This window comes from Ranitomeya variabilis, chromosome 4, assembly GCF_051348905.1.
Source record: "Ranitomeya variabilis isolate aRanVar5 chromosome 4, aRanVar5.hap1, whole genome shotgun sequence".
Lineage (NCBI taxonomy): Eukaryota > Metazoa > Chordata > Amphibia > Anura > Dendrobatidae > Ranitomeya > Ranitomeya variabilis.
Genome location: NC_135235.1, coordinates 106,087,658 through 106,113,968, shown reverse-complemented (window position 1 = coordinate 106,113,968; position 26,311 = coordinate 106,087,658). Strand labels below are relative to the sequence as shown.

At 47.7% G+C, this 26,311-nt stretch overlaps 1 protein-coding gene across 8 annotated transcripts in view; it reads right to left on the bottom strand.

The window, feature by feature from the left end:
• ANXA7 (annexin A7) overlaps positions 1-26,089 on the bottom strand; it is a 93,993-nt gene extending 67,904 nt beyond the window's left edge. For 2 of the 8 annotated variants that reach the window (XM_077259045.1, XM_077259050.1), the window contains exon 1: positions 25,524-25,841. Coding sequence is in view for 1 of the 8 variants with exons in the window: in XM_077259043.1 (XP_077115158.1) it covers positions 25,731-25,747 (17 nt within the window). In the remaining 7 variants the exon portion in view is untranslated. Of the gene's footprint in view, positions 1-25,390; positions 25,485-25,523; positions 25,845-25,937 lie in introns of those variants that run through there. The other 6 variants (XM_077259048.1, XM_077259044.1, XM_077259043.1 and 3 more) reach the window with 6 other exon arrangements.
• Between the last annotated feature and the right edge of the window lie 222 nt (positions 26,090-26,311).

Below are 26,311 nucleotides of genomic sequence, written 5' to 3'. Positions count from 1 at the left end.
CCGAGCTGGCATTTTTAATGATAGCATTTTGGTGCAGATACGTTCTTTTGATCGCCCGTTATTGCATTTTAATGCAATGTCGTGGCGACCAAAAAAACGTAAATCTGGCGTTTCGATTTTTTTTTTCATTACGCCGTTTAGCGATCAGGTTAATGCTTTTTTTTTATTGATAGATCGGGCGATTCTGAACGCGGCGATACCAAATATGTGTAGGTTGGGTTTTTTTTTTATTGATTTATTTTGATTGGGGCGAAAGGGGGGTGATTTAAACTTTTATATTTTTTTTATTTTTTTCACATTTTTTTTTTACTTTTTTTTTTTACTTTTACCATGCTTCTATAGCCTCCATGGGAGGCTAGAAGCAGGCACAGCCCGATCGGCTCTGCTACATAACAGCGATCATCAGATCGCTGTTATGTAGCTAAAATGCAGGTGTGCTGTGAGCGCCGACCACAGGGGGGCGCTCACAGCCACCGGCGATCAGTAACCATAGAGGTCTCCAGGACCTCTATGGTTACCTTCCTGACACATCGCCGACCCCCGATCATGTGACGGGGGTCGGCGATGCGCTCATATCCGGCCGCACGGCCGGATGCGGTAGTTAAATGCCGCTGTCTGAGTTTGACAGCGGCATTTAACTAGTTAATAGCGGCGGGTGATCGCGATTTCACCCGCCGCTATTGCGCGCACATGTCAGCTGTAAAAAACAGCTGACATGTCGCGACTTTGATGTGCGCTCACCGCCGGAGCGCACATCAAAGCGGGGGTCCCGACATGTGACGTACTATCCCGTCACATGTCGGGAAGGGGTTAAACAGTGTTATTTTTAGAGTATGCATCATCTGGTCACATGAAGATCTTATTATCAAAGAGCAAAAGTGGCAGTAACAGAACTGCTGGTGCTATGAGTATACCGCTGTTCAATGTGTCTGATATATTACTGCCCTGTTCATGAAAGGGTTGTGGCCTCCAGTTTAAAAATTAACAGTCTTAAGGCTATGTGCCCACGTTGCGGATTTTTCCACACAGTTTTTGAAAAATCTGCAGGTAAAAACGCACTGCGGATTTCACCTGCGGTTTTACACCTGCAGATTCCTATTGAGGAGCAGGTGTAAAAACGCTGCAGAATCCGCACAAAGAATAGACATGCTGCGGAAAATAATCCACAGCGTTTCCGCGCTGTATTTTTCGCACCATGAGCACCACGGATTTGGTTTTCCATAGGTTTACATGGTACTGTAAACCTGATGGAAAACTGCTGTGAATCCGCAGCCAAATCTGCAACGTGTGCACATACCCTAAAGGAAACCGGACAGCTGATACAGGCTTCCCCTTGAAAAAGCAAGTACATCGGAGGGCAAAACGTGCGTCGGGGTTTGAGCTGGTGGGTCCCACCCGGTGTCTCCTGTCCTGGTGCCCTGCATTGGTAAGCGCTGCTTCTGATATTTGTTACTTTTACGCCGTGAGGTACTTCTCACTCACTGGTAGTTTGGCACATGGCATTTTGGCAGCACTTTCCTCTCTGCAATCATGCATGTTGGCCTTATGGACAGTTCACACCGGGGAATACCCATTCTTTTTAATCATCCTTGAGCACCTTATTTGATCTTGTCTTTTGTATATTGCTTGCACTTTAATCTTGTTAAATGTTATTTAATAAAGTATTTTTCTCTGATTATCTATATGCTCCTGCTGTACTCCTTTTCTATAGTCCTTATGGAGTTGGTTGTTTGCTTTGGTGGGGGGTTCTTTTGCACTACTTAGTGCTCTAAATCTCCCCCTTGTGTTTAAAATGTTGCCTGGTTCTGTTATCAGCTGATACAGGATGCCTGATCTATGAGCAACATGTATCAGACCAGACATAGGCTGCATTTCAATCAGGCATGATTGACTCCGAAATTATACACCGTTTCGGGGGAAGAAAAAAAAAAAGACAAACATACTTTGAAAAGCCCCACAGGACTGAGGCTGCTTTCACACATCAGTTTTTGGCAGTCAGACAATAAGTCGAATTTAGAAAAAAAAACGGATACGGCAACAGTTGGCGTTGGATCAGTTTTTCTCTCATAGACTTGTATTAGCACCGGATTGCGACGGATGGCCTCATGTTTCACCCGTCGAAAATTCGTTTTCCTGTGGCCGGAGAAAACGTACATAGTAACATTTATGTCCGTTGAAAAAAACAAATGAAACATAAGGTCGAATGATGGAATCCGGTGATGGATTCTGTTTTTTTTTTTTTTTTTTATTTAAAACAAATCATGCATCATTCCATTCTGGAGTCAGTCCCTCTCAAAATAGCCGGCAGATCCACAAGTTTGGATCCCGCAAAAAAAAAAAAAAAGCTTTGATGTTAATCCAGAAAAGCAGGACTAGTGTCATGCGACTACAATGCAATTTCTCACCTAGCTTCCGTATGCAATGCGATTTTATCATCATCTTTTAGATACTGCAATTCTCTATGTAACGTAAAGCTAGTTTACAAAACTAATAAAATCAATCTTATATACAGATAGAGTAGCTAGATGTCCTGTAGATATACAGCGGCTTTTTTAAGTAACACTGGTCACAGCGCCATGCGCTGTGTGCTCGCACTGCACTATCCGATTTGAATTGAGCAGCAAGTATCCGCTGTCAGGCTCTCTTTGAGGCTCATTCAGACATCAGTCCTATGTGTTTTTCATGGTTAGAACATGTACCCATTGCAGTTTTGGGGCTGTTCCACAAAAAAGGCATGTGAACGAGTGGTCTTCACTAATACACATAGATACCGTATTTTTCGGATTATAAGACGCACCCCAAATTTTGGGGTGGAAAATACCGTATATACTCGAGTATAAGCTGAAGCACCTAATTTTGCCACAGAAAACTGAGTAAGCTTATTGACTCGAGTATCAGCCGGGTATGCATTGTCCCCTCATCCCTGTCCTGCTATGTGTGGCTACCCCTGTTGTATGCATGGCTCACATCAGCCCAGCCTAACCCTCCCCCCCCCCCCCCCCCCCCAAGTCCGACTCACCCTCCTCGCTGCATCCCCAGTGTCCGGGCGCAGCAGCTCCTCCTGTGCTCATTGGTCACGTGGTACTGCTCATTAAGGTAATCGATATGCGCTCAATGCCTATGGGAGTGGAGGCGCGTGCATATTCATTACCTTAATGAGCAGTACCATGTGGCCACTTGGCACAGGAAGCGCCGCAGGGAGTGAGATGCCGGGACAGCGAGTATGAGGTCTTCTGTTAGCCGCCTCCTGCTGCTGCTCACAGGAGGCATGGTCCCTTCCTCAGGAAGCCGGCGGCAGCAGAAGTGGGGCAATGCTGCAGTCCCAGGGTATCCCAGCGGTAACATAGTAACATAATTATTAAGGTTGAAGGAAGACTTTAAGTCCATCTAGTTCAACCCGTAGCCTAACCTAACATGCCCTAACATGTTGATCCAGAGGAAGGCAAAAAAAAAAAAACCATGTGGCAAAGAGTAAGCTCCACTTTGGGGAAAAAAAATTCCTGCCTGACTCCACATACGGCAATCAGACTAGTTCCCTGGATCAACGCCCTATCAAGGAATCTAGTATATATACCCTGTAACATTATACTTTTCCAGAAAGATATCCAGTCCCCTCTTAAATTTAAGTAATGAATCACTCATTACAACATCATACGGCAGAGAGTTCCATAGTCTCACTGCTCTTACAGTAAAGAATCCGTATCTGTTATTATGCTTAAACCTTCTTTCCTCCAGACGTAGAGGATGCCCCCTTGTCCCTGTCTCAGGTCTATGATTAAAAAGATCACCAGAAAGGTCTTTGTACTGTCCCCTCATATTTATACATTAAAATAAGATCACCCCTTAGTCTTCGTTTTTCCAAACTAAACAGCCCCAAGTGTAATAACCTATCTTGGTATTGCAGACCCCCCAGTCCTCTAATAACCTTGGTCGCTCTTCTCTGCACCCGCTCCAGTTCAGCTATGTCTTTCTTATACACCGGAGACCAGAACTGTGCACAGTATTCTAAGTGTGGTCGCACTAGTGATTTATAGAGGTAAAATTATGTTCTCCTCATGTGCATCTATGCCTCTTTTAATGCATCCCATTATTTTATTTGCCTTTGTAGCAGCTGCCTGACACTGGCCACTGAATATGAGTTTGTCATCCACCCATACTCCCAGGTCTTTTTCATTGACTGTTTTGCCCAGAGTTTTAGAATTAAGCACATAGTTATACATCTTATTACTTCTATTCAAGTGCATGACCTTACATTTATCCCCATTAACCCCTTAACGACCGCCGATACGCCTTTTAATGGCGGCAGGTAAGGGTACTTTAACCACAGCGCCGTTAATTAACGGCGCTGTGGAAAAAGTGAATAGCGCCACCCAGAGTCGGATTTTCTCTGGGGTCTCGGTTACCGGGGGTAGCCGAGACCCCAGAGAACATGATTCAGGGGTTTTTTTTACCGACCCCCGGTAATTGACTGTTTACCGGAAGTCGCAAAAAAAAAAAAAAAAAGTCTTAGTTACTCACCGGTTAACGGTGTTTTTCGGAGTCCATGACAGCACTACGGAGAGAGGGGATCCGCCCTTCAGGAACAGGAAACCTACAGATACATAAGGGCGGCACCTCTCCCACGCATCAGTTGGTTTACAGAGCACAAGAGGACCACCAAGGTTAATAGCATACATAATAAACAATGATACAAATAACTAACTATTCACTACCCGTGAATTATATAAATAAAGGAAGAGGTGTACACCCAGAACTTAAGAAGACGGGAGGGTATGTACAGGTGCTGTCATGGACTCCGAAAAACACCGTTAACCGGTGAGTAACTAAGACTTTATCGGTCGTCCATGACAGCACTACGGAGAGAATTACAGAGAGTAACTAACTAGGGAGGGACTACAGCTTGCAGCACCCTTACACCAAACAAAATGTCAGAAGAGGCACCCAAGTTCAATCTATAATGGTTATAGAATGTGTGTGGAGAAGACCAAGTAGCAGCCTTACAAATTTGGTCGATCGACACCTCCAATCTTTCCGCCCACGAAGCCGCCATAGCTCTAGTGGAATGCGCTTTCAGACCTTCAGGCGCCGGCTTGCCCTTTGAGATGTATGCCAGCGAGATAGCCTCCCTGATCCATCTAGCTAAAGTAGATTTTGATGCCCTGTGACCCTTCCTACTACCCTGATAGGACACGAATAGGGCGTTATCTATCTTCCAGGGATCAGTTACTGCCAGATATTCCAGGATACATCTTTTTACATCTAAAGTGTGTAGCTTCCTTTCCTTATCGTTAGTAGGATTGGGGAGGAAGGATGGAAGAACTATTTCCTGTGTTCTGTGGAACCTGGACACTACTTTAGGAAGATATGCTGGATCAGGGGATAGTATCACTCTATCATCCCTAAGCTGCATGTAAGGGGGAACCCTGGATAATGCTTGGATGTCGCCTATCCTACGCGCCGATGTTAGGGCCACCAGGAAGGCTACTTTAAGTGATACATTTTTAATAGAGGCTGATGCAATTGGCTCAAATGGGGCCTCTGTCATGGCTGAGAGGACTAGGTTCAGGTCCCATGGCATGACCCTATTCTTCACCATTGGCCTGGACCGTTTTGTCGCTCTGATGAATCTGCTGACCCAGTGATTCTCAGCAATGTTGCAGCCAAAGAGGGCCCCTAAGGCTGATACCTGCACTTTAAGTGTATTTGGGGATAACCCCATATCTAACCCTTTCTGTAAGAATTCTAAAATCTGGTCTATTGGTATTGACTGACCAGCTATTACCCCCGAGTTTTGAAGGAACCTCTTCCAGATCCTAACATAAATCTTTGTGGTGATTATTTTTCTGCTCTTCAGTAGAGTGTTAATGAGGCCCGGAGAGAACCCCCTATCCTTTAACAGCGCCCGCTCAAAATCCACGCCGTCAGATGAAGGCCAACCGCCCGAGGATGGTAGACTGGGCCCTGGGACAGGAGATCCGGGATGTCTGGCAAGACCCATGGGTCGGATATCGACATAGCCCTCAGGCATGGAAACCACGTCCTTCTGGGCCAGAAGGGGGCAATTATTATCACTGTGGCTTTGTCCTTCCTGATTTTCCTCACCACCAGAGGAAGTAGAGACAGGGGAGGAAAGGCGTAGGCTAGCCTGAAGTTCCAGTCTATGAGGAGGGCGTCTACTGACAGAGGATTTTCTCTGGGGTTGAGAGAGCAGAATTGTGCCACTTTCCTGTTTTCTTTTGTGGCAAACAGGTCTATTTCTGGTTGACCCCATCTTTCCACGATGAGGTTGAAGATGGAGTCGTTCAGGGACCACTCCCCCTGCCTCAATGTGTTGCGGCTTAAGAAATCCGCTGTAGTGTTTTCTGCCCCTCTTATGTGAAGAGCCGTCAATGAGAGAAGATGTTGCTCTGCTAGATGGAATAGACGATCTGCTACGCACATTAGGGATTTGGAACGAGTCCCGCCTTGGTGATTTATGTATGCCACGGCGACCCGATTGTCCGAGAATACCCGCACGTGGTGGCCCTGTAGATAGACAAGGAGTGATTTAACTGCCTGTTCCACAGCCGTTAACTCCTTTAGGTTGGAAGACATTTCTATCTGATCCTGATCCCAAAGCCCCTGGATCAATGTATCCCCCATGTGAGCCCCCCATCCAGAAGGGCTAGCGTCCGAGGTGACTATACGAGTTACATTATATTCCCAGGGGACCCCTGTGGACAGGTTCTCTTGGACTAGCCACCATCCGAGGGATATAATAGCGTCTTGGGATAGGGTCATCAGGCTCTCCAGACATCCCCCCAACCTTTTTTGTTGTAACAGCACCTCGCCCTGAAGTATCCTCGTATGATACTGGGCCCATCGGACCGCTGGAATACAGGACGAGAGAGCCCAACAGAGACATGGCTCTTCTAAGGGACATGGTGGGGTTTTTAGAGGCATTCAGCACCTGAAGGTGCAGGCGATCAATTTTCTCTTGAGGCAAACGGCATTCCTGAACCTGGGAATCCAGGGTCAGGCCTAAAAATCGCTGCACCGTCATGGGCTGTAAGCGTGATTTTTTGACATTTAGCATGCACCCCAGACGCTCCAGAGCAGACATCACTTTATGTAACTGTTCCAGACAGTGATCCGCCGTTTTACCTACGATAAGGAGATCGTCCAGGTAGGGGATTATTAGAATGTTGGACTCATGCAAGTGAGCCATAACCTCCGCCATAACTTTGGTAAACACTCGAGGGGCGACCGATATACCAAAGGGGAGGGCCCTATACTGGAAGTGTCTGATTACCCCATCCAACCTTACCGCCACCCTCAGGTATCGTTGGTGACCTGCATAAATGGGGATATGGTAATAGGCGTCCTTCAAATCCAATACTACCATAAAGCAGTTTTTAAACAGCAGCTTTATTGCGGTGTTAATAGTTTCCATCTTAAATGATTGGACGGTCAGGAAATTATTAAGAGCCCTAAGGTTAATAATTGTTCTGAAGGAGCCATCAGGTTTACTTATTAGAAATAGAGGAGAGTAGAATCCTCTACCCTGTTCTCCTTCCGGAACCTCTGACAGGACATTCTTACTGAGCAGGTCGTGAACTTCTGCTTCCAGGGCCGCCTGTTCTGCTGGAGAGGACCCGAGTGGGGTAACTCTGAAGAAGTTCTGAGGGATGGAGGAGAACTCTAGCCGCAGACCCGTAGCTATTAACCCCAAAATCCAATCACTACTGGAGATTTTGGACCAGGCCGGGTAGAAGGCAGATAGTCTACCTCCCACCGGGGCGACTAGTCATTGGGGTGGTTTTTTGACCTCACGGGATGGCTCCTGACGTCCTCCACCTCCAAACATAAATCCAGTACCTTTCTTCTTTTTCTCATCCCATCTGCTCTGGTCTCTGGCTGGTCTCCTCCGAAAGAATCTTTTCCCTGTGAAGGGACGCCTGTAAGAGGTAGCTGGTAGATTGGGAAACTTTTTCTTCTCGTCTCCAGCTTTCTCCAGCAGTTCGTCTAGGACTGGACCAAACAGGTATTCCCCTTCGCATGGGATAGAGCACAGACGGGATCTGGATTGAAGGTCACCTGGCCAACATTTCAGCCATAGGGCCCTGCGTGCTGCGTTTGATAGTCCGGCCGCCCTAGCCGCCATTCTTGCCGAATCCGCAGATGCGTCCGCGAGAAAGGCAGCGGCATTCTGAATTGTTGGCAGGAATTTCAACATAGAGTCTCTGGAAACACCGCCTTCCAACTTAGACCCTAGCTGATCCAGCCAGACCATCATCGATCTGGCTGCACATGTCGCCGCTACAGCAGGTCTCAGGGCACCCGCCGACATCTCCCATGTCCCTTTAAGGAATGAGTCAGCCTTCTTATCGAGAGGGTCCTTTAGGGAAGCCATGTCGTCGAAGGGGATAGATGATTTTTTAGACGCCTTAGACACCGCTGCGTCCAATTTCGGCGCCTTATCCCATGTATTCACCATGGGGTCCTCAAAGGGATATCTGCATTTAAAGGCAGGTGGAAAAGAACCTTTCTTCTCCGGTTTTTTCCATTCCCTTTTGATGAGGTTCTGGACCTTGTCATTGAGCGGAAAAGACCTACGTTTTTTAGGGTCTAGACCGCCAAACATTAGGTCCTGTGTAGAGAGTTCTGGCCTTTCATCAGCCACCCCCATGGTGGATCTAACTGACTTAATAAGTTTGTCCATTTGGTCCAATGGGAAACAGAACCGGTTAGACTCCTCTTCCGAAGAGGACGCTGAGGAGACAGAGGCGTCTGACTCATTCTCCCTACTAGGGCCAGCGGACAACTCCGACTCTGAGGCGCTAGGCTCCCTTCTTCTTTTTGAAGACTCCCCCCGGGACAGGGATTTCAGGGAATCTTTCACCTCCTTCCTGATAATCTCCCTAAGGCTTGATGTGAAATCAGGAGACTCTTCCGCCACCTATGGGAGCGGAGAAAAAGGCTATGTAATTTATCTGGCGCTACCGCTATCAGTGTTCCCATCAATTTATTTCCTACCGTCTGCCGTACACACGACTGACAAAGTCTCTTAGGGTAGGCGTCTGGCAAAGGGCAAGCGCATAGCGCGCACTCCTTGTTTTTTGATTTACCAGCGCTTTTTTTCCCCTACGGAAATAAACATAGGAAAAGACTGCATCAGGGTACATTCACGAAGATCTCTTACCCAGGCAGTAGCGGTAGGTACCGGATTACTGGGGGGTCGGTCCAGATCCTTCTGCTTAGATCTGCGACTGGTCTGGTTACTGCGTCCGCGGGTCTTCAGCTGGGGGTTCGCATGGGACTTCTCCGAGGATCCATCCTGCTCCTGCTCCAGCAGACCGACGGCAGCTTCCGGCTCATCCATAGCTGCAGATGGGCTCACAAGCAGTGCTGCAGCATTCTGTTTGGCTATAAATAGCCCTCCCCCGGATCCGGAATCAGTGCAGGTGTGTGGCCAAATCCACCCCCCCGACTTGCAGGTGACTGCTCCACCCCCCCCTGCACCCAAACGCCCCCCCCCCCCCCCCCCCGCCGCATGCAGGACAGCGGCGTTTTTAGAAAAAAACCGGCCGGCGTTTGACTTCCGGTTTTGGCCCCGCCCCCTGCGCGTCACTTCCGGTTTCGGGTAGAACGCTCAGAAACGTGCCCGGAAGCTGGGGAACGGTGCCGCCGGACCATCCAGCCGCCCCCCCGCTACGCCACCGCCGCTTCCACGGCCGCAGCCCAGCGGTGACCGCGGCAGAGGCCGGCGTCCGACCCCCAGCTCCGGTCCCGAATCAAAAGGAGCACACAGGACGCCGCGCTGCACCGACCGGGGATCAGAGTGGGGAAGACCGAGGCCCAGGGGGGAGAGCGGACCCCGGGGGGGACATACTCACCTGCTGACCACTGGGGATGGACCTCCTCCGGACGTCGCTCCACACTGCACCGCTCACTGTCGTGGAGCCCTACCCGGACCCACCGTGGCGCTTCCAGGGACCCGCACTACCCGAGGTAGGAGACCCCCTCGCTACCTGGGTCGGACAGCCGGCCTGGGTATTGATAGGAGAAACGAAGTCGTATCTGCAGGGAATCCTGTCCTCCAGGAACAGGAAACCAACTGATGCGTGGGAGAGGTGCCGCCCTTATGTATCTGTAGGTTTCCTGTTCCTGAAGGGCGGATCCCCTCTCTCCGTAGTGCTGTCATGGACGACCGATAAAAAGTGATTTCCCATTTAATTTCTCTGTCCTCCGATGTGATCGCACATCAGAGGACAGAGAAATAGGGTCCCCGATCGCCCCCCGATACTCACCTGTCTCCCCCGATGCTCCTCGTGGGTCCCGATGGGTGCCGCCATCTTGTTCTGGCAAAAAAATGGCGGGCACATGCGCAGTGCGCCTGCCAGCCGGCACCCAGAAGATCTTTGGGGTCTCGGCTGCCGGGGGTAGCCGAGACCCCAAAGAACATGATCGGGGTCGGTTTTTACCGGCCCCTGTTTTGCGATCGCCGGTAATTAACTGTTTACCGGCGACTGCAAATTGTGATCGCCCATTCCTGGGCATGCGCATTGTGTGTCTAAGCCTCTCACCCTCTCCCACCGCCTGCCACACACACACACACACACACAGCAGCAGCTGTGAGGATTTGGCAAGGTTCCAGGCGATTGCACGGAGGAGGGATCACCTGAGGATGCACACGCTGTAGCTGGCGGTGGGAGAGGGTGAGAGGCTTAGACACGCAATGCGCATGCCCAGGAATCCCAGCCCCGTAGTATGAATAAATCATAAGACACTGCGGGGCTGGGATTCACAGGCAGGGCGTACGTACGCACAGAGGACAGATGGCCAGCGCTCACTGCGCCTGCCCAAGGCAGGAGAAAAGAGCGCAGGCGCCGCATCATTTCAAAACAGCGGTGAGGAGGCGGCGCCCGGCACCAAGAAGATGTGAGTGACGGCTGTGTGGCGTCTAAAGCAGGGGGAAAGGCCTGCCTCCTTTTCTGAAGACAAGGTATTTAGGTCAAATTATAAAACTGATTATTTCGGCAATTACAGCACCCAGAACTAAAAGAGCCACCTTGTCAGAATGCAGCATTACTGCTGCACAAGGTGGCTCTTTTAGTTAAAAACGCCTGGGGGGGGGGGGGAGTGACAGGTTCCCTTTAAGTACCATATTGGCTCTGTCACTAAGGGGTTAATGCTCATTTGCCAGTTATCAGCCCAAGCTTCTAGTTTACATAAATCCTCCTGTAATATAAAATTGTCCTCCTCTGTATTGATTACCCTGCAGAGTTTAGTGTTATCTGTAAACATTGAAATTCTGCTCTGAATGCCCCCTACAAGGTCATTAATAAATAGGTTAAAAAGAAGAGGGCCCAATACTGACCCCTGTGGTACCCCACTGCTAACCACGACCCAGTCCAAGTGCGCTCCATTAATAACCACCCTTTGTTTCCTATCCCTGAGCCAGCTCTTAACCCACTTACACATATTTTCCCCCTATCCCCATTATTCTCATTTTATGTATCAACCTTTTGTGTGGTACCGTATCAAAAGCTTTTGAAAAGTCCATATACACTACGTCCACTGGGTTCCCTTGGTCCAGTCCGGAACTTACCTCTTCATAGAAGCTGATCAGATTAGTCTGACATGAACGGTCCCTAGTAAACCCGTGCCGATACTGGGTCATGAGGTTATTCCTCTTCAGATACTCCAGTATAGCATCCCTTAGAATGCCCTCCAGGATTTTACCCACAGTAGAGGTTAAGCTTACTGGCCTATAATTACCGAGTTCAGTTTTTGTCCCCCTTTTGAATATTGGCACCACATTTGCTATACGCCAGTCCTGTGGTACAGACCCTGTTATTATGGACTCTTTAACCCCTTTACCCCCAAGGGTGATTTGCATGTTAATGACCGGGCCAATTTTTACAATTCTGACCACTGTCCCTTTATGAGGTTATAACTCTGGAACCCTTCAACGGATCTTGGCGATTCTGACATTGTTTTCTCGTGACATATTGTACTTCATGATAGTGGTAAAATTTCTTCGATATAACTTGTGTTTGTGAAAAAAAACGGAAATTTGGCGAAAATTTTGAAAATTTCACAATTTTCCAACTTTGAATTTTTATGCCCTTAAATCACAGAGATATGTCACAAAATACTTAATAGGTAACATTTCCCACATGTCTACTTTACATCAGCACAATTTAGGAACCAAAATTTATTTTTGTTAGGGTGTTATAAGGGTTAAAAGTTGACTAGCAATTTCTCATTTTTACAACAATTCTTTTTTTAGGTACAACATCTCATTTGAAGTCATTTTGAGGGGTCTATATGATAGAAAATACCCAAGTGTGACACCATTCTAAAAACTGCACCCCTCAAGGTGCTCAAGACCACATTCAAGAAGTTTATTAACCCTTCAGGTGTTTCACAGAAATTTTTGGAATGTTTGAATAAAAATTAACATTTAATTTTTTTTTTTTATTTATTTTTTTTTTTTTTTTACACAAAATTTATTTCAGCTCAAATTTGTTTTATTTTACCAAGGGTAACAGGAGAAAATGGACCCCAAAAGTTATTGTACAATTTGTCCTGAGTACGCCGATACCCCATATGTGGGGGTAAACCACTGTTTGGGCGCACCGCAGAGCTCGGAAGGGAAGGAGCGCCATTTGACTTTTCAATGCAAAATTGACTGGAATGGAGATGGGACGCCATGTCGCGTTTGGAGAGCCCCTGATGTGCCTAAACATTAAACCCCCCCACAAGTGACACCATTTTGGAAAGTAGTCCCCCTAAGGAACTTATCTAGATGTGTTTTGAGAGCTTTGATCCCTCAAGTGTTTCACTACAGGTTATAACGCAGAGCCGTGAAAATAAAAAATCTTTTTTTCCACAAAAATGATTTTTTAGCCCCCAGTTTTGTATTTTCCCAAGGGTAACAGGAGAAATTGGACCCCAAAAGTTGTTGTCCAATTTGTCCTGAGTATGCTGATACCCCATATGTGGGAGGGAACCACTGTTTGGGCGCATGGCAGAGCTCGGAAGGGAAGGAGCGCCATTTGGAATGCAGACTTAGATGGATTGGTCTGCAGGCATCACGTTGCATTTGCAGAGCCCCTGATGTACCCAAACAGTAGAAACCCCCCACAAGTGACCCCATATTGGAAACTAGACCTCCCAAGGAACTTATCTAGATGTGTTGTGAGAACTTTGAACCCCCGGGTGTTTCACTACAGTTTACAACGCAGAGCCGTGAAAATAAAAAATCTTTTTTTTCCCACAAAAATGATTTTTAGCCCCCCAAATTTATATTTTCCCAAGGGTAACAAGAGAACTTGGACCCCAAAAGTTGTTGTCCAATTTGTCCCGAGTACGCTGATGCCCCATATGTTGGGGTAAACCCGTTTGGGCGCACGGTAAAGCTCGGAAGGGAAGGAGCACCGTTTTACTTTTTCAATGCAGAATTGGCTGGAATTGAGATCGGACGCCATGTCGAGTTTGGAGAGCCCCTGATGTGCCTAAACAGTGGAAACTCCCCAATTCTAACTGAAACCCTAATCCAAACACATCCCTAACCCTAATCCCAACGGTAACCCTAACCACACCCCTAACCTTGACACACCCCTAACTCTAATCCCAACCGTAAATGTAATCAAAACCCTAACCCTAACTTTAGCCCCAACCCTAACCCTAACTTTAGCTCCAACCCTAACCCTAGCTGTAACCCTAACCCTAGCCCTAATGGGAAAATGGAAATACATTTTTTAAATTTTATTATTTTTCGCTAACTAAGGGGGTGCTGAAGGGGGGTTTGATTTACTTTTATAGCATTTTTTATAGCGGATTTTTATGATTGGCAGCCGTCACACACTAAAAGACGCTTTTTATAGCAAAAAAGTTTTTGAGACCTATAATTTTTCCATATTTTGGTCCACAGAGTCATGTGAGGTCTTGTTTTTTGCGGGACGAGTTGATGTTTTTATTGGTAACATTTTCGGACACGTGACATTTTTTGATCGCTTTTTATTCTGATTTTTGTGAGGCAGAATGACCAAAAACCAGCTATTCATGAAATTCTTTTGGGGAGGCGTTTATACCGTTCCACATTTGCTAAAATTGATAAAGCAGTTTTATTCTTCGGGGCAGTACGATTACAGCGATACCTCATTTATATCATTTGTTTATGTTTTGGCGCTTTTATACGATAAAAACTATTTTATAGAATAAATAATTATTTTGGCATCGCTTTATTCTGAGGACTATAACTTTTTTATTTTTTCTTTGATGACGCTGTATGGTGGCTCATTTTTTGCGGGACAAGATGACGTTTTCAGCGGCACCATGGTTATTTATATCCGTCTTTTTGATCGCGTGTTATTCCACTTTTTGTTTGGCGGTATGATAAAGCGTTTTTTGCCTCGTTTTTTTTTTTCCCCTACGGTGAAGGGGTTAACTAGTGATATAGTTTTATAGGTGGGGTCGTTACGGACGCGGCAATACTAAATGTGTACTTTTATTGTTTTATTTTTTTATTTAGATAAAGAAATGTATTTATGGGAAATATATATATATATATATATATATATATATATATATATATATATATATATATATATATATATATATATATATATATATATATATATATATATATTTTCTTTATTTAGGAATTTTTTTTTCTTTTTTTTTTTTTTTTTTACACATGTGGAAATTTTTTTTTTTCTTTTACTTTTTTACTTTGTCCCAGGGGGGGGGACATCACAAATCGGTGATCTGACAGTTTGCACAGCACTCTGTCAGATCACCGATCTGACTTACAGCACTGCAGGCTTACCAAGCGCCTGCTCTGAGCAGGCACTCGGTAAGCCACCTCCCTCCCTGCAGGACCCGGATGCCGCGGCCATCTTGGATCCGGGCACCTGCAGCGAGGAGGAGGTAAGAGACCCTCGCAGCAACGCGATCACATCGCGTTGCTCCAGGGGTCTCAGGGAAGCCCACAGGGAGCCCCCTCCCTGCGCGATGCTTCCCTGTACCGCCGGCACACCGCAATCATGTTTGATCGCGGTGTGCCGGGGGTTAATGTGCCGGGGTCGGTCCGTGACCACTCCTGGCACATAGTGCCGGATGTCAGCTGTGATAATCAGCTGACACCCGGCCGCGCTCCCCCCCGTGAGCGCCGCCGATCGCGCTGGACGTACTATCCAGTCGGTGGTCATACGGGCCCACCCCACCTCGACGGGATAGTACGTCCAATGTCAGAAAGGGGTTAAAGATTAAAAATAATGGTCTATCAATGATAGTACTTAGTTACTGCAGTACTAGGGGGTGTATCCCATCCGGGACCGGAGATTTGTCAATTTTAGTGATTTTTAGTCGCCGCCGTACTTCCTGCTGGGTTAAGCAGGTGACATTTAATGGGGAACTTTTATCACTAGTCATTTTGTCTGCCATGGGATTTTCTTTTGTAAATACTGATGAAAAAAAAGTCATTTAGCATATTGGCTTTTTCCTCATCCTCATCCATTTCCCCCAGACTATTTTTAAGGGGGCCAACACTATCATTTTTTAGTTTCTTACTATTTACGTAGTTAAAGAATATTTTGGGATTATTTTTACTCTCTCTGGCAATGAATCTCTCTGTCTCAATCTTTGCTGCCTTGATTAGCTTTTTACAGAATTTATTTAATTTTTGGTATTTATTTAATGCCTCCTCACTACCTACTTCCTTTAATTCTCTAAATGCTTTCTTTTTGTCACTTATTGCGCCCCTTACAGCTCTATTTAGCCATATTGGTTTCCTCCTATTTCTAGTATGTTTATTCCCATACGGTATATACTGTGCACAGGTCCTATCCAGGATGCTAATAAACGTCTCCCATTTTGTGTATTTTTATGTCTCAGGATATCGTCCCAGTTAATTGCACCAAGATCCTCTCTCATCCATTGGAAATTTTGCCCTCCTGAAGTTTAGTGTCCTTGTCACCCCTCTACTACACATCTTATTAAATGATACATGAAAACTTATTATTTTGTGATCACTATTCCCCAAGTGACCCCCAACCCTTATATTTGCTATGCGGTCTGGCCTGTTGGTTAATATTAGGTCTAGCAGTGCCCCCCTTCTTGTTGGGTCCTGAACCAGTTGTGAAAGGTAATTGTCTCTCATAGTTGTCAAAAACCGATTACCTTTGCTGGAACTGCAGGTTTCTGTTCCCCAATCTATTTCAGGGTAGTTGAAGTCCCCCATAATAATGACTTCTCCTTGAGTCGCAGCTTCATCCATTTGCTTTACGAGGATATTCTCTATTGCTTCTATTATTTTTGGAGATTTATAGCAAACCCCTATCAGTAATTTATTATTTTTTCCCCCTCCCCTTATCTCTACCCACAGGGACTCTACATTTTCATTAGATTCACCTATATTATCACGCAGGATGGGATTTAAGGATGAACTTGCATACAGACACACCCCTCCCCCTCGCTTATCTGTGTACGGTCATTTCTGAACAGACTATAACCCTGCAAGTTAACAGCCCAGTCATGGCTCTCATCCAGCCATGTTTTAGATATCCCCACCATGTCATAATTATGCTCCAACAACATTAATTCTAATTCGTCCATTTTGTTGGCGAGGCTTCTGGCATTAGTATACATGCACTTGATGTTACTCTCTGTACCTCTATTCTTTCTTAAATTATTAAAGGGAACCTGTCACCACGTTTTTGGAAGATGGGATAAAAATAGCGTTAAATAGGGGCAGAGGTGGGCGTTACATTAGTGTGTGTGTTATGCGTTTATTACCCACCTAAGTTGCCGAAATAACTTTGCAAAGTCTCCGTTTTCGCCTGTCAATCAGGCTGGTCAGGTCACATGGGCGTGGTGTCTTCACCCAGATTTGGCGTAGTTTTCCGTTGGTGGCGTAGTGGTGTGCGCATGCCCAAAGTCCGGAATCCTCTTCCAGGGGATTTAAAATAGCGCGGTGTTCGTTATTGCATTGGTGATCGGTGGGCGCGGCCATCTTCCTTTGGCCGCGCGTGCGCAGAAGCGGCGCTCTGCTGGCCGCGGCTTCAGGAAAATGGCCGCGGGATGCCGCGCGTGCGCAGATGGATATCGCGGCGGCCATTTTCCTGAAGCCGCGGCCAGCAGAGCGCCGCTTCTGCGCACGCGCGGCCAAAGGAAGATGGCCGCGCCCACCGATCACCAATGCAATAACGAACACCGCGCTATTTTAAATCCCCTGGAAGAGGATTCCGGACTTTGGGCATGCGCACACCACTACGCCACCAACGGAAAACTACGCCAAATCTGGGGGAAGACAACGCCCATGCGACCTGACCAGCCTGATTGACAGGCGAAAACGGAGACTTTGCAAAGTTATTTCGGCAACTTAGGTGGGTAATAAACGCATAACACACACACTAATGTAACGCCCACCTCTGCCCCTATTTAACGCTATTTTTATCCCATCTTCCAAAAACGTGGTGACAGGTTCCCTTTAACTGTTCTAACCCCACCCCCCATGCCACCGCCACCCCCAACTTCCTTATTTGTGCCCAGGTCTCTATCTGCACTATCTTCCCCTCCTATAAAATGAATACCCTTCCCCCCAATCCCTAGTTTAAACACTCCAACCTTCTAGCCATTTTCTCCCCCAGCACAGCTGCACCTTCCCCATTGAGGTGCAGCCTGTCCCTAGCGTAGAGCCTGTAGCCAACTGAGAAGTCGGACCAGTTCTGCAGGAACCCAAACCCCTCCTTCCTACACCAATTATTGAGCCACTTATTAACCTCCCTAATCTCCCGTTGCCTCTCTGGCGTGGCACGTGGTACAGGCAGTATTTCAGAAAATACCACGTTGGAGGTCCTTGCTTTCAGCTTGCAGCCTAATTCTCTGAAATCATCTTTAAGGACCTTCCACCTACCTCTAACTTTGTCATTTGTGCCAATGTGCACCTTGACCGCTGGGTCCTCACCAGCCCCTCCCAGTAATCTGTCCACCCGATCAGCGATGTGTCAGACTCGAGCACCAGGTAGGCAGCACACCGTTCGACGATCCCTGTCTTTGTGACAGATTGCCCTATCTGTTCCCCTAATAATTGAGTCCCCCACTACCAGCACCTGTCTGGCCTGCCCTGCTCTCCTATTTCCCTCCTTACTGGAGCAGTCACTCCTCTGGCTTTCAGAGGACATGCCTGGCTGCAGCAGTGCTACCCCTGTACTGGCACCCCCCCCTCATCTGCCAACTTAGCAAACTTATCAGATCAGGACTAGCCTCCCTGGCACTCTTCCCTCTACCAAGCCTTCTAACTGTCACCCAGCTTGCTACTCCACTATCCTGCAGCTCCATCCTACCATCCCCCCCCATCTATCCCATTGAGCGTCTGTCAGTGAGCAGAAGACTCCTTTCCATATTGTCTATGGATCTCAGTGTTGCCAGCTAATAAATAATTTTATTTATATAGCGCCAACATATTCCGCAGCGCTTTACAACTTATAGAGGGGACTTATACAGACAACAGACATTACAGCATAACAGAAATCACAGTTCAAAACAGATACCAGGAGGAATGAGGGCCCTGCTGCTCGCAAGCTTACACTAAGCGCAGGGCCGCGCTTAGTAACCCGATGTTTACCCTGGTTACCAGTGGAAATGTAAAAAAAAAACCAAACACTTACATACTCACCTTCTGATGTCTGTCGCGTCCCCGGCGTCCGCTTCCCTGCACTGTGTAAGCGCCGGCCCTAAAGCAGAGCGGTGACGTCACCGCTGTGCTCTGCTTTGCGGCCGGCGCTGACAGTGCAGGGAAGCGGACGCCGGGGGACGCGACAGACATCAGAAGGTGAGTATGTAAGTATTTGGGGTTTTTTTACATTTACAATGGTAACCAGGGTAAATATCGGGTTACTAAGCGCGGCCCTGCGCTTAGTAACCCGATGTTTACCCTGGTTACCAGTGGACATCGCTGGATCGGTGTCACACACACACACCGATCCAGCGATGTCAGCGGGTGATCCAGCGACGAAATAAGGTGCTGGCCTTCTAGCTCCGACCAACGATGTCACAGCAGGATCCTGATCGCTGCTGCGTGTCAAACACAACGATATCGCTATCCAGGACGCTGCAACGTCACGGATCGCTATCGTTATGAAGTTGTTCAGTGTGAAGGTACCTTTAGGGTAAGTTCACACAGGGAGTTTTTTATGCTAATTTTCAGCTGCTTTTTACAATACCAAAGCCTATGAAAGGAGTGAGAGTGTGTGCCTGTCTGTTTTCAGGAGGGGAGGGGCCCCTGCAAGGAGCAGTGTGTTGTATAATCCATCCAAGCATCTGCAACAGTCTGCCAGCTCCTGTGTATGCAATACAAGAGTGAGAAACTGTGAAACAAGAGTGCACCTGTCCAGTGCAGTGCAAGGAGCAACAACCTGCAGTTCATGATGGGCCCCATAAGATGCTCCATATAATGCTGCATAAAAGGTTAATAAGGGCCCCATAAGATGCTCCATAGACACATTTGCCCCGTATAATGCTCCACAAATGCTGATTATCTACTATATAATTGTCTAAGGGGTACTTCTGTCTTTCTGTCACGGATATTCATTGGTCGCGGCCTCTGTCTGTCATGGAATCCAAGTCGCTGATTTGGTCGTAGCTGTTTTGCCACAACCAATCAGCGACAGGCACAGTCCGGCGGAAAAATGGCCGCTCCTTCCTCCCCGCAGTCAGTGCCTGCTCCGTACTCCCCTCCAGCCTGCCCTCACACAGGGTTAATCGCAGCGGTAACGGACCGCGTTATGCCGCGGTGTAATGCACTCAGTTACCACAGCTATTAACCCTGTGTGACCAACTTTTTACTATTCATGCTACCTATGCAGCATGTATAGTAAAACGATCTAATGTAACAAATAATAAAATTAAAAAAAAAAATCGTTATATACTCACCGTCCGTTGGCCCCCGGATCGACAACAGGCCTTTCCTGCTCGCGACGCTCCGGTAACCGGTCCATGCTGCGATCTCGCAAGATGATGACACGAGACCGTTACGTCATCATCTCGCGAGACCGCAATGCACTCTTCAGACCGGAGCGCACGAGCAGGGCTCCAGAAGGTGAGTATATAACTTCTTTTTTTTTTTACATTTTAACAGGGATATGATGCGGGCAAGGCAGGGCAACGCACTGCGTGGGCAGGGCAACGCACTGCGCATACATATTCTAGAATACCCGATGCGTTAGAATCGGGCCACCATCTAGTGGCCCCATAAGATGCTCCATAGAGATATTTGCTCCATATGCTGTTGTGGTAATAAAAAGAAAAAAAAAAGAAAAATATATACTCACCTCTCAGGCCCCCGGCACTTGCTATATTCACCGCTCCGCGTTCCACCGACGGCCGCAGCTGTGTCTTCCCCATCCTCTGCACAGACGTTAAGGCAGAGGGCGGCGCGCACACTAATCGCGTCACTGCGCCCTCTGACCTGAGCGTTAATGCAGAGGACGGGGAAGACGCATCGGCGGCCGTCGGTGGAACAGGTGAATAACACGCATTGCATTATACTCACCTGCTCCTGGCGCGGTGCAGTCCCTGGTTCTCCGGCAGCTTCTTCCTGTATTGAGCGGTCACATGGTACCGCTCATTACAGTAATGAATATGTGGCTCCACCCCTATGGGAGTCGATATTCATTACTGTAATGACTAATGAGCCAGGAGCAGACGAGTATTATTAGACAGCTGCTGCTCCCCCTGGGTATGACACGAGTATAAGCCGAGGGGGGCAATTTCAGCCTAAAAAAAATGGGCTGAAATTCTCGGCTTATACTCGAGTATATACAGTAATCTATATTTACTTTTTTTCTCCAGAGCACCAACTTTATAAATGCTGTGTGCACCCCATAATTTATTGAGTTCTATTACAATAGATAGGAGATAAGATGGATGCCGACCATATCACCATGGGGTGCCGTATTATAACACGGATAGCGTCCTGCTTCTACTGTGAAAACAAGATGTCAGCCTCCAGTGCCTTTTTTAAACTCCTATAGCACACGAAATATGTTTCAAATGCATTCAAAACTTGGTTATAACAGCATGTTATGCTACATTACATTGATTTATTAATGATCTACATGCCGAAGTCCCCGGGTAACCAGGGTAAACATCGGGTAACTAAGCGCAGGGCCGCGCTTAGTAACCCGATGTTTACCGTGGTTACCAGCGTAAAAGTAAAAAAAAAAAAAAAAACGTACATGCTCACCATCTAATGTCCGTCCGGTCCCTTGCCGTCCGCTTCCTGCTCTGACAGATCCGGCCGTACAGTGAGAGCAGAGTGCAGCGGTGACGTCACCGCTGTGATCTGCTCTCACTGTACGGCCGGCAGACAGTCAGAGCGGGAAGCGGACGGCAAGGGACCGGACGGACATCAGATGGTGAGCATGTACGGTTTGTTTGTTTTTTACTTTTACGCTGGTAACCACGGTAAACATCGGGTTACTAAGCGCGGCCCTGCGCTTAGTTACCCGATGTTTACCCTGGTTACCAGCGAACGCATCGCTGGATCGCTGTCACACACAACGATCCAGCGATGTCAGCGGGTGATCAAGTGACGAAAGAAAGTTCCAAACGATCTGCTACGACGTACGATTCTCAGCAGGATCCCTGATCGCTGCTGCGTGTCAGACACTGCGATATCGTAACGATATCGCTAGAACGTCACAAATCGTACCGTCGTAGTGATCAAAACTGCACTGTGTGACGGTACCCTAAGATACAGGTAATGGACTGACAGGTGATGTTTGAACAGCAGCTTACTATTGATCCCTATTCCTTTAGCAAACACCACGAGACCCAGGATGTTGCTCCACTTTACGACACTGATCTTTCACAACAACAGGTATTCACAGCACTCAGAATATCCAAGAACAACTACCACTAAAGTGACAGATGTTCGGCGTTAGTGAGAAAGCACATACATGCATGAGTAAGCCATGGGAGACAGTTCTGCATAACTGGAAATGTTGGTAGATGAGCCTAGCCCTTGGGCTATGCTCACACAGTAGGATTATAGGTCGCACCTACAATAGATACGTGTGATTATAAAGGATTTGTACCATGGCAATTAGAGAAGACTGCATAGGATGTCAAGAACCAACTAAATTCTGAACCCAGCGCTTTCGGCCACACAAAACACCAACAGGGACACCTTAATTATGTGACTGCAAAATCTAGATAGAGATATTCATTTTTTTTTTTTTCTTAGATTTTAGCATAAGAGAGAAATGTAAGATAGACTCCTTACACGATTATGGTATATTATATACGACAACCACACATCTAAATTATGTTACAGCTGGTCAGCTCTGCAGACAGCATTAAACTTCAACCTCAGAGAAGTGTGACATGAACGCTTGTCACAACCATTCCTCCACATATATCAGATGTCAAGTCCCTATCTGCAGCTTCAGTGAACATGGCCTGAGGCAGAGTTCAGTACGATGAAGAACAGAAGACATCAGTTGTCTCGTGCCTTCCATTCATAGCCACAAGATCTAGATGTGACTGAGCGTGCTGCTTCACCAGTGCTGCTCCCAGTGTAAAGTGCAGCAGCCTAGGGGGACGATGGAGGGACGATATGCTGGACGGGCCTTCCTAGGAATGTACCAACATCTCATCTAATGACTACTGACTATACTAAAAGTGCAGCTGATCAGCAGCAGCTGATTGGCTGCAGTGGTCATCACACAACAAGTGTCATGTCACCGCAGGGGGCAAAGAGTCAACGTTGGAGGAGTGGTGCCGATTTAGGTGAAAAGAACCATATGTGTTTGTTTTATTATGGTCACTTTAGCTTTTGAGAAGGGGTTGTCCAGTAGTTACCAACTTCCCACAGGGTAGACCCCAACCCCTGCCTAGATCAGTTATTAATTCTGGATGAGATTTGCAAGCAGTACATTGTCTTCTCTGGCAGTCTCAGAATAAGTGGAGTGGCGGTCAAGCATTCTCCATACAAACAGGCAGGACGACAGAGCCCCATACTGGTAATCTCTGTGGTCTTTTTGGTTGAACCTCAATCAATTTAGAGGTTATCATATCCTGTGAATAGGGGTATTCCAGTAAAGAACAGCTACGAAAACTTGGAGGGGAAAAAAAGGAAGGGGGGGGGGGGGGGAACGACACAGGAGCCCCATTTGCCATTGAATTAGGAGGGTTCAGAAGGCAACACACATACACAGGATTAACACTAGCTAGTGGTGAATTTCAGAGTGACCATCCACTGATTATGGGGGTGTCCTGACCTCCCTCTGACACAAGATGTTTGGGAAGGGTGGGAGAGTCAGGCTGTTGAATTTACACCCTGATCCCATTGGGTAACATCAGCTTTCTCTCATCTCTATATAGAACATGGGCAGGATTGGCTGACAATATGTGTATATAACCTAAATAGCAAAGCCACTAGAGACTCAAGATCTACAAAAATTCAATTTTCAACAGCAGAAAAAAAAAAAAAACAAGGCAGCAACACTTACTTGCCCAGATCTTGGAACAAATGCACTGTGTATATGAATGTTTGCAGTAACTAGCCTTCAGTCAATACACAAGAATGTGTCCATTTGTCATTTAAAGAGAACCCATCAGCACGATTTTATAATGTACAGTAAAGACATGGGTGTAATGTCGCTGTAAGGGTATGTGTCCACATTCAGGAAACGCTGCGCTTTTGACGCAGCGCTGAGCCGCAGCGTCAAAAACGCAGCGTCCAGATGTTACAGCATAGTGGAGGGGATTTAATGAAATCCCGTCTCCACTGTGCAGTAAAAAACGCATGCAGCATGTTGCTACAATGAGCAAAACACGCAGGAACACCGCAGGTGACCTGCCAGGGACCTCAGGTGCATTTTTGGTCAGGATTTTACCTGCATAAAATCCTGACCAAAGCCTGAAGCAAACCTGAACGTGGACACATACCCTAATACTGATTAATAAAAAAAAAACCTCTTTGTTGCTCCTCTTTAATCAGCATTTGAAGTTTTCTGCTAATTAGATCACGGTGCACACGGGGTCTTCTCCTCCCAGTCCGTTTCTCTGACCCCTCTGCTGCCTCCTGTTTGGAGTCGCAGCAGTGACCGGTCATTCACAGACCAGATGCAGGCGGAGGGGCCGGGGAAAGAAGACCCCGTGTACAGTCCGGACCCTGTGCACCGAGATATAATTAACAGAAAAGTTCAAATGCCGATTAAAGACGAGCAAAGGGGATATCTTCACCAACGACATGGCTCTAATATCATGTTGCGTGTTCTCTTTATAAGGTGTATGATCATTTTAAAGGGAATGTCCAGGACTCCCATATTGATTACCTATCCTTACGGTTAGTTATCAATATAAGATGAGGAGGGTCAGACACCCAACACCCCCCACAGACCAGCTAATCTCATCTGACCCGATAGAAGCAATGGGTGAAGCAGAACACAGCAGCTCAGAGCATTGTGTAGTGGATGCTGACGATTCTTGCAATTTATATCCAATTTGCTTGAAAGTGACTGTAATACTCAGCATTATCCAACATACAGTGCAGGAGCTGTGGACATCTATCACTCATATCCAACCGCTGCAGATAACAGCAGATTCGGTGGGGGGAGTCAGACACCCATTACCATCTGACATACTGCAGATCAGGACTCGCCCATCAATGACCTGATGACCCCTTTAAATACTCACCAAGATGTCTCACATGCCATGAATTGCACATGACAAGTTGAACTAGGGAGGAATTCACCCCTGCTATACATCCAGCTGACAGATTTACAGGGCAGTGATGGGAGCAGAAATGGGTTATGACAGGATAGTCCCCAGTCTGTTCTGATCTCAGGTACAGAGTGACAGCTGTATGGTTAGAAGATCAGTGTGTGAACTTGCAGGGGCCCACAGGCGCCCAGCACCACCACACACAGCCGGGCCCACAGGCGCCCAGCACCACCACACACAGCCGGGCCCACAGGCGCCCAGCACCACCACACACAGCCGGGCCCACAGGCGCCCAGCACCACCACACACAGCCGGGCCCACAGGCGCCCAGCACCACCACACACAGCCGGGCCCACAGGCGCCCAGCACACACACAGCCGGGCCCACAGGCGCCCAGCACCACCACACACAGCCGGGCCCACAGGCGCCCAGCACCACCACACACAGCCGGGCCCACAGGCGCCCAGCACCACACACACAGCCGGGCCCACAGGCGCCCAGCACCACACACAGCCGGGCCCACAGGCGCCCAGCACACAGTCGTTCGTTCCCTCCCCATGGCAGGTTAGCAGGAGAGGTTTCTCCCCAATATTAGATCCCTTGTACGGCCCCAATATCCTCCTGTAGACCAGCACCCGGCTCCCCTCAGCTGATCCTACAGGTTACATACAGAGGATATATAGACGCTCCCTCATCACTGCAGCCATAAGCAGATGTAGCAGAGCTGGGCTCGTCCCTGCGGTGCAGGATGGAGACACCTCACACAAGCAGTCAGCACACAGGTGTAACCTTTGGCCATATACCTCAGCTCTGCTAGACACACAGGGTGTAGTGTGGGCTCCCTGCTCACCAGAACATGTTCTGCAAGTTTCTCCCTCCCAGGGAATAACCTTCAGGGTGTGGTAACAAGTGGAAACACTGACGTACGAGCCATCCCGGCAGCGCTGCCATGTTACACACCCCTGCCGCCCCAGAGTCATGGCAGAAGGTAGCAGAGCGGAGGTTGTCACCTGACAGGACTGCACATAATGAATAAACAGCACAGGCTCCATCCGCCAAGTCAGAGTCAGCTCTGCTATATGCGCAGGTCTGCCGAGCGCGGCACGTACACGCCTCACTACACGATAATTACGCCACAAACTTCCCAGGAACTTGCGCCCCCTCCCAGCACTGAGCTATGTGCCCCCCGAGGAGACACAGCTCCTGAGCCGCCTCACCTTGTCACCGGTGCCGCACCGCTGCAAACAGAAGGAGGAGGAGGCTGACAAGACCCGAGGCTGCCAACACCGAGACGTCAACACCAATTCCCAGGGGTGGGAGGTAACTATGCTAAACGTACCCCTACCCGGAAGACGAGGTGGTTCTGCCCATCACGTGACGTCCCCTCCACATAAATGTGTGCAGGGCGGGAACCAGGGAGGGTTTCGGCTTCTGAATGGCCGGCGTCTACCATGGCAACCACTGGGGGGCGGAGCGACTGACAGGGAATGTGTACTAGATAGTGGCCAGATTCTAACGCATCGGGTATTCTAGCATATGTATGTATGTATGTATGTATGTATAAAGCAGCCACATAGTGTATAGCACAGGC